Raw genomic sequence first — 9089 nt, forward strand, 5'->3', positions numbered from 1 at the left:
TTCGATAATTATAGGAGACTTCAACCTCAACTAAAACAAAACGTCTTATTTGAACAAATTCGTAACAAATTCGGATTTTGTAAAACAACATACATCCCCCACATTCCTTATGCCGAGGAATCCAGACTTAACACCAGACGTACTTCTTCATACAAGTAACCTTACAAATAATATAAACAACGTACAATTAACAAACGAACTTGGTTCGGATCACTTAGCAATAACATTTAACATCGAGCTTAGGCAGACTCAAACAATTCCCCAGAAGAACAAAGCACATAAACTAGACCTCAACAAAACAGACACAGATAAAGTACGGAAACTCGTACACGAACACATACAATCACAAACAGAACTCACCTCAATAGGAAATGTACAAAATCAAATCTCACTAGCAATAGAAAAATTTACCCCACGACAAAAAATTCCTTCTACCAACACTCCCTACCCAAATTTATCTTAAGACTGATCAACAAACAAAAGAGAACTATATAGACTTTACACAACAACTCAAAACCATGAACTAAAAAAGGAACTCAACAGTCTTAACCGAAATATTAAATATCTGATATATTAATTTAGACAGGAGAAATGGTTAGAGACCTGCCAGGAAATTGAACGGGTCAAAGGGAAAACATACTGGCAAAAAAAAACTATCACATTACAAAAAAACTAATAACAGTGGTACAATAGAGGAAAACGGAACAGAACAGCACACGGATCAGAATAAAACCGACGCATTTGCTAGACATTTTCAGAAAGCCTTTTCAACCTCAAACAACCCTAACTTTGATATACACAACTGGATGAGAGTAAATGACTGGTACGACAGTTACTTCATTGACGAGGCAAAATGCACATATCAACCAATTACGAATGTAGAATATGACGAAGCACTTACACATATGAAAAATACAGCACCAGGCAAAGACAATATTAAAATTAAAGTATTAAAGATCCCGACTCCACAGACCCACGAAACCATACTGGATTTGCTCAACAACTGCATTGCGACAAACACAATTCCAGAGACATGGAAAAGGGGAATTATTATTCCAATTCCAAAAAGCGAATTGGACAATACGCGAACAAAAAACTACAGACCAATTACATGACTACCAGTGTTGAGTAAAGTATTCGAACATATTATGAAGAACAGACTTCAAAAACTGATCGGACAACACATACCGACTTATCAATTTGGCTTTAAACGGAAGCATTCGACAATACACCCACTCTTTGTACTAATTAACAATATACAAACAACACACCTCTCCAACAACAAATCAGCCTGTTTGATTATGGACATAAACAAAGCATTTGACAGTGTCTGGCACAAAGGACTCCTATACAAACTGCACCAACTTAAAACACCAAAATACTTACTATACACAATTAAGAACCTACTGGAAAACAGACAATTGGAAGTACGAATTGACAACACTCTATCCTTTCCTTTTTCCCCCGAACAAGGACTCCCGCAAGTAGAGTATTTAATTAGAGGATGGTATTATTATAAAGGGTAAATTTATTTTGAATTTGTAACAGCACAGTAGATAGAGTGTTTGATTGATATTTGGAAATGTATGGTGAAATGTTCACCATTATAAAAATTATTTGGCTTATTTGAAATAATTGTTTTAAAAGATAAGATAACAGGGGGTATTATAAATTGAAGATTATAAACATAGGGAAAGTATATTATTTTTAAATTAGTAGATATTGTAGGAATTGTGAATTACATTATGATTATTATTTAAGTGTTAGGGATAAAGATGTAGTAATTTAGGATAGAAAGTAAATTGTATTTTTTAGATGATTTGAATATTTATATAAGATAGGAAAGCATAGTGTGAAGGTACAGGAATTATGTATTTGAAATTGTCGATGCATATATTAGGTAAAGTAATTCGGTTAAGACATTAGGGGTATTCATAGTAAGTTTAAGTAGGTAGGAACATAGGAAAGGACTTTTTAGGCAATTTTTCTTTTGAGGGAGGGGATGTAGGTGGAAAAATGTAACAGAAACATGCATATAGAATGCAAAACTTGAGAGAAATTGGAAAAGATAGGAATTAGAAGTAAATGGTGGGTGCGAAAGAAGAGGAGGGATTTAAACATAAGAATAGGACATTATTTATCATATGGAAAGATAACTTGGGCATATGTAAGAAAATAGGAAGGAATGTATATTACAAAAGTAGAATTTGCCAGTAGGTCATTTAAGTATTTATAGTTAATAAGAAAGTAAAGATTATTTCTTCTGAGTTTCAAGGATAAGAGTAAGAAAGTACATGTATTTCAGAGGGAAGTAATTAGAGCTTTTAGAAGGAACAAATGAATAAGTAATATGTATATTAAAATTAGTGATATTTATAAGGGTATTAGGTAACTTGTGAGAAACATGTTTGGAGGGATAGAATAAGGGAAGTTATTGTTGATCCGGCTCGAAGGACCAAAAATGTTGATCCGGCTCGTAGGACCAAAAATGTTGATCCGGCTCGAAGGACCAAACTGTTTATTCGTGGATCGTGGTACCAAGATGTTGATTAGACATGGCCTAATTCTTGATACGTCTAGTAAGCAATGGACTGGATGCTTGCGAAGGACCACCCTGAGTTCGCGGTCTCAGAGACACCGTGTTCGTGCAAATGAAAACAAAACCCTTTTCTAACGGTAACAAAGGTTTATTATTCACTAACAACTTCGAGTAATGTAGCAAAGAAATAACAACTTTTCGTGACAAGTTAATTAGTGTAGTAATTAACCGTGTATAGGAACCGTGTGTAAAGTAATCGCGTACGAGTAACGTGCAAAGTACGGAGTTAAGGGTCGACGGAGACGCACAAGAAGAGAGCGAATTTTCTCCTTGCAAAATCTTAAGTACTAAAGTTAATGGTAAGCGTACATAGGCGTACCAGAAACTAAGAGGTCATCATCGGCGCTTCTTCTAGATTTGTCCTTGTGACTTGCCTAACTTTAACAATATAATTGGGTTTTATTGGAGGGCGTTTATGACCAGCATCGAGAACGTGTCTAAATTCTAGTACGCACAAAAGGTCGGCGAGGAGTTTTATTACACAGTTAGTCTAAGATCAAACAAAATGCGAATCAACATCTGGTCATACGGACAAAGTGGCAAGAGAAACGAGTAATGTCCATAGGCGTAGCACACGGATTTCTTACATACTAGTCACACATTTAATACTAGGCTTATGAAGAATACAACTTATCGAACTAATACATTAAATTAATTAACGGGAATTCTGTCCCCTACACAAGCCCTAACATGCCGGCCCCGTTAAAAGGTCGTTACCTTTTAAATTATTTACAAAGAGTTATTTGTTATTCATGGGCAATGGGCATATTTTCGACAATGATCTTCGCGATATAGTTCCACTGGGTAAGCGCACTGACACTACACGTATCACATGATCCTTTCCTTCGTGGAGTTCGACAACTCGAGCTAAAATCCAGCGCAGTGGGGCAGTATTGTGTTCCACCAGTAAAACTAATGCTCCAATATCTATGGTTTTATCTACAGTGTTCTTCCATTTACATCGAGTTTGCAAATTTGTCAAATAGTCTCTGGACCAACTATTCCAAAAATGCTGCTGGAGTTGTTGAAGTCGTTCGTAATGAGATAAGCGAGAGATAACGGCGTTCTGGTAGTCGGGTTGTGGTAAACTTGCCAACGAGTCACCAATAAGGAAATGCGCGGGAGTTAAGGGTGCATAGTCGTTTATGTCGTTTGAGATTGGCATTAGTGGTCGCGAGTTGAGACAAGCTTCGATTTTTACTAATAGGGTGTACATCTCTTCGTATGTTAGAGATGATTCACCTAAGACGCGGCGAAGATGAAACTTAGTCGATTTCACCGCCGCCTCCCACAATCCTCCCATATGGGCACTACGCGCGGGTATGAAATGCCACTTTATCAAATGATTGGCTAAAAATGTAGTTGTGGCGTTAATGTGTGATTCATTATTTATTAAGTTATAGAGTTCGATAAAATAATTATTGGCCCCTACAAAGTTAGAACCATTGTCTGAATGTATGTTTGTTGGTTTTCCTCGTCTGGAACAGAACCTTTCCAAAGCATTCAAAAAGCTATCGGTCGAAAGATCTTTAACCAGTTCGATATGTACTGCACGCGTGGCAAAACAAACAAAAATGCATATGTAAGTTTTTACGGATTTGGCTCTACGCAGCGTACCCTCCTTTATGAGTATAGGCCCTGCATAATCGATTCCGCAATTTGAAAAAGGTCGTGAAGGCGTTACCCTTGCGGTCGGAAGGGAACCCATTAAAAATTTCGAAGGTTTCGGTTTTACTCTAAAACATCTTATACATCTACTAAGGTTACGTTTAACTGCATTTTTTCCGTTTATTATCCAAAATCTGAGGCGAATTATCGAAAGCAAGTTTTGAACTCCCGCGTGGAGATGTTTCATATGCTCATTCTGTATTATCAAGTCAGTGAATTTATGTTTATACGGTAATATAATAGGGTGTTGTTGTTCAAAATTAAATTGTGAATTTATTAAACGTCCCCCGACTCGAAGTATTCCTTCTGAATCGAGAAATGGGTTTAGATTCAAAATTTTACTTTCGCTTGGGAGTTTTTTACTTTTGGATAAGTCGGAAATTTCCTTTTCGAAGCTATCCCGTTGAACCAATTTTACTAATAAAAGCAGTGACTCGTTTAATTCTTCAACTGTCAAGGCTGTTGACTTATTCATCACTTTGCGGCATCGATTTTTAAGTCTGCATATGTAACCTACTACTCTGTGCAGTTTGAAGAAGGTAGAAAATCTATCAAAAATGTTAAGTCCGTAGTTGTTGCTATTTACACTCGTTGTTTTATATACTGTGGTATGATTATTTTTTAATTCGGGCAAGACATCGACGGGAACCTCATGGCTATCTAAGTTCGCTTCCGTCCTTGATGTGTTTTTCTTTAAAAATTCGGGACCGTGAAACCAAAGATCACATCCCAGCAATTCCCTTGGGCTCAATCCTCTCGATATTACATCTGCAGGGTTGGCCTTGCTTGGCACGTGAGCCCACTCCGTTATCTTGGTCAATTCATTAATTTTTGCCACTCGATTGGCAACAAAGGTCTTAAGGTGAGCAGGATCAATTTTCAACCATGCCAAAACAATACTAGAATCCGTGAAGTATCGTACGTCTGATATTTGTATGTCTAAAATTTGTCTTACCGTATTCATTAGTTTGGCTAAAAGGTGGGCCGCTAGAAGCTCAAGTCGAGGCAAGGTCAATTTTTTAGCTGGAGCTACCCTTGATTTTCCTGTCAACAGTCGTAATTCGCGACTACCTGACTCATCCTCCGAGGCCACATAAATACAGGCTCCGTAAGCCTTTTCGGAGCTATCAGAAAATCCGTACAATCTTATATGATTCGTCTTTGTTGGAATTACAAGCCTATCGATCTTGTATTCATTGAGACACTCCAGTTCATTCGAGAATTCCTCCCAAATCTGTCTTACGTCATTCGGGGCTACTTGATCCCAACCGATATGTAATTTCCATAGAGCTTGAATGATTAACTTGGCCCTAGTTAATGCGGGACCGATCAACCCAAGCGGGTCAAAGATCTGCGAAATTTTCGAAAGAATAGTCCTTTTGGTAACATGGGATGGCTCGTACTTAATATTTACTGAGTATTTCAGAGTATCTTGTTTAGGATCCCAGCTGATTCCAAGAGTTTTTAGATGCTTATCTTCATGAGGTAGAATTAAATTGTCGTGATTTTCGTTACTGTTTGCTTGTAGGATACTATTTAAAACTATGCTACTGTTGGACGACCATTTTCTCAATTTAAAATTAGCTTGACTTAAAATATCGTCGAGTTCCCTATAAATTTGGAATGCTTCTATTTCCGAATCAATGCTAACCAGCAGATCATCCATGTAGAACGAGCGTTTAATTATTTCTGCTGTTCGTGGATACCTGTCTTTGTTGCGCTCGGCCAATTCTATCAAGCAACGTGTGGCTTGAAAGGGTGCACTCGATGTGCCATACGTTACCGTGTTGAGTTTATACACATTAATCGGATCATTAAGATTTGGTCGCCATAGAATCTTTTGGAAGTTCCGTTCTTCCTCATGAATTTTTATACATCGGTACATCATTTTGATGTCCGCGCTCAAAACAATTTTGCGAAGTCTTAGACGTATCAAAATTGAGTACAAGTCATCTTGTACTACTGGTCCTACCAAAAGCGTGTCATTCAGGGAAATTCCTGAACTTGTCTTGCAGCTTGCATCAAAAACGACGCGACACTTCGTGGTAATAGAATTCTTTAGTACCGCACTGTGGGGTAAAAAATAAGAATTGTTTGGAATAGAGATGTCCTTTTCAATGGGCCCTTGAAGCGTCATGTGGCCTAAGTTCTCATATTCCGTCATAAATTCTACGTACTGCTTCTTGAGGTCTTTGTCCTTTTCTAACCTTTTCTCTACATTTTTTAACCGCTTTAGGGCATTCGATTTGGAGTTACCGAGACTAAAATCTGTTTGATTATTGAACGGATACCTTACGACAAAACTATTGTCCATGTCGCGGGTTGTAGTTTGACTAAAATATTCCTCACAATAATTTTCTTCTTTAGATAGGAATTTAACATTTTCAAACTCTTCAATCTGCCAGAATTTCGTCAACGAGTCATTTAATGTTTTATTTGAAATACTAGTCGCAAGGTTACATACTACTTTCCGACTTTGAGATTCTCTGCATATTAAATTGCCCGATATTACCCAGCCTAAAGAGGTTTCTTGTAACATTGGCAATCCCTTTCCTAATTTAAGTTTACCCGAACCTAACAGATTATAAAATATGTCTACCCCTAATAAACCATCAATTTGTTTTGGTTCATTAAATTTTTCATCAGCTAGATTGATATTTGTTGGAATTGGAAGTACCGAACTAGGAAATCTAAATGAGGGTAGATTTTCGGTAAGAATGGGCAAAACCAAAAATGCTATGTTAGATTCATATTCGTTGAACCTGGATTTTATTTTCGTGTGCACTCGCTGATTAATCTTTGTGACAATTTGACTGATACCTGATAATGAAAGGTCAATTTTTTGGGGACTTAAGTTTAACTTTCTGCAGAAGTTTTCTGTCATTAAATTTGACTGGCTTCCGCAATCGAGTAAGGCATTGCATTTATGCCAATTTCCTTTTCTGTCTGAGATGAGAATGGTAGCCGTAGATAGTAGTACTTGATTTTTATCAATACCTAACGATGATAATGCCAAAGGATTGTTTTCCGTATCGTACGTGACCGCGTTACTTTGGCCGATTGTTAAAACTGTAGATTGTTTGGATTCTCCATACCTTCTCAATACATCGTGAGCCGAAGGATTAGATGGAGAACTGATCGATGATTCATGTTCAGTTAATGATGAGAAAGGTTCATTAGTGCTGCTGTTGCTAGAATTTTGAACATGTCCACTCCCTGAACGTTTCTCTATATGTAACGTGCTATTATGTTTTTGGTTGCATTTTTTGCAGCCTCTTGATCTACATTCCTGTTTCAGATGCCCTGGACGTAAACAGTTGCTACACAATTTATGTCTTCGAATTTCGTTATATTTGTTCGACACTGATAATTGGATAAAACGAGGACATTGATGAATGAAATGGTTTTCGGTGCAGATGTAGCACTTATTGATTTTTTCGGTCAAAGAATACGAATAATTCTTAAACTGATGTGATTCGTTTCTTTTCTCGTGGCCTTTGTTTTGCATTCTATCCCTATCATGTTTATTTGAATGTACGGTTGAGAAGCCGCGAACCGCTTCCAACGAACGACATTTTTCGGTTAAAAATTCCATTAATTGATCAACAGTCGGCAATTCAGTATTACATTGTTTCCGCTCCCACTCGTGATTAGTACTATCATCCAGTTTGTTTAATATTATCGGTATCAACAAAACATCCCATTGATCCACGGGTAATTTTAATTTTCCTAATGATGATTTATGTTGCTGAACTGCATCTATTAATTTTCTAATATTTACAGATGATCCTTTATTCGCGTTTGGTAAATTAAGAACTAAACCTTTAGCGTGAATGTTAATAACTGCCTTTTTATTCTCGTATCTTTTTTGTAACAGATTTAAAGCGATTGTATAATTATCGGGAGTTATGTCGAGAGAGTCTATGAGATTTAGCGCATCGCCTTTACAACATAATTTTAGATATAACAATTTTTCTGTTTCACTCAAGTCGGTTCTGCTATGGACTAAGGAATCAAATATGTTTTTGAAACTGAACCAAGTTTCATAATTGCCATAAAATGAACGTAAGCTTAAATCTGGTAATTTTCCCAGACCTCTTGGTGAATTTTGTTTTCCTAAATGAGTATTAGTACAATTTTGATTTTTGCTAATTGAATTTATTAACTGCTTTAATTCTGAAATTAAATTAAAGTAGGCTGATTCGATCTCAATACGTTGTTCTTCTTCGTTTAAGCTTAAAAATTCTAGACGAGATTGTACTTTATCGAACTGATTATAGTCCTCCTCCACGTTCTTGAGGCGGATTTCTAATTGAACTGTTTCTTGAATATCTCTGTTTTCACGAAGGTACTGTTCAAAACGGGATAAACGTTTAGTTAAAATTCTGCGAGCGTGCAAAAGTTCTCTAAATTCATCGTTCTCGCTAAGAGACTCTGCTGAGCCTAGTTCCATTTCGGATCGTTTTGAAATTTTTTCTTTTTGAGCTCTAGTGGTCATTTTTAACTACTATTGATAACGTGGCGTTAAAATAAATCAATTTACGCGATTCAAACAGAAGTACTACTGGAGAAATTAACTAGTTTCGACTTCTTTAATGTGCATAAATCGAGCATAAACCAAAGTAAATAAGTCGTATCAATCTCATACAACTAACGACCATTTAAAGTATCAAATGGGAATCGGGATTATGAGGTTATGCAAATTCAAAGAGGAAAAATCGTGATAAAAAGGAAATGACTCACCGGGATTGTTTCTTGCTCTCCTTGGGATCCACCGTTCTACTCCTTATTCCGCTTTCGATGTCCTATGTTCCACAGGTTC

The 9089-nt window shown here is 36.7% G+C and overlaps 1 protein-coding gene across 1 annotated transcript; it reads right to left on the bottom strand.

Moving 5' to 3' along the window:
* Positions 1–3338: 3338 nt before the first annotated feature.
* LOC136418978 (uncharacterized) lies at positions 3339–8720 on the bottom strand. Its single transcript, XM_066405181.1, has 4 exons — positions 8483–8720; positions 7895–8209; positions 4610–7570; positions 3339–3949 (listed from the first exon to the last, which is right to left on the bottom strand). The coding sequence occupies exons 1-4, from the start codon at positions 8718–8720 to the stop codon at positions 3339–3341; spliced, it is 4125 nt and encodes a 1374-aa protein (XP_066261278.1).
* Positions 8721–9089: the final 369 nt, after the last annotated feature.

The sequence above is a fragment of the Euwallacea similis genome, unplaced genomic scaffold (genome assembly GCF_039881205.1).
Source record: "Euwallacea similis isolate ESF13 unplaced genomic scaffold, ESF131.1 scaffold_53, whole genome shotgun sequence".
Classification (NCBI taxonomy): Eukaryota; Metazoa; Arthropoda; class Insecta; order Coleoptera; family Curculionidae; genus Euwallacea; species Euwallacea similis.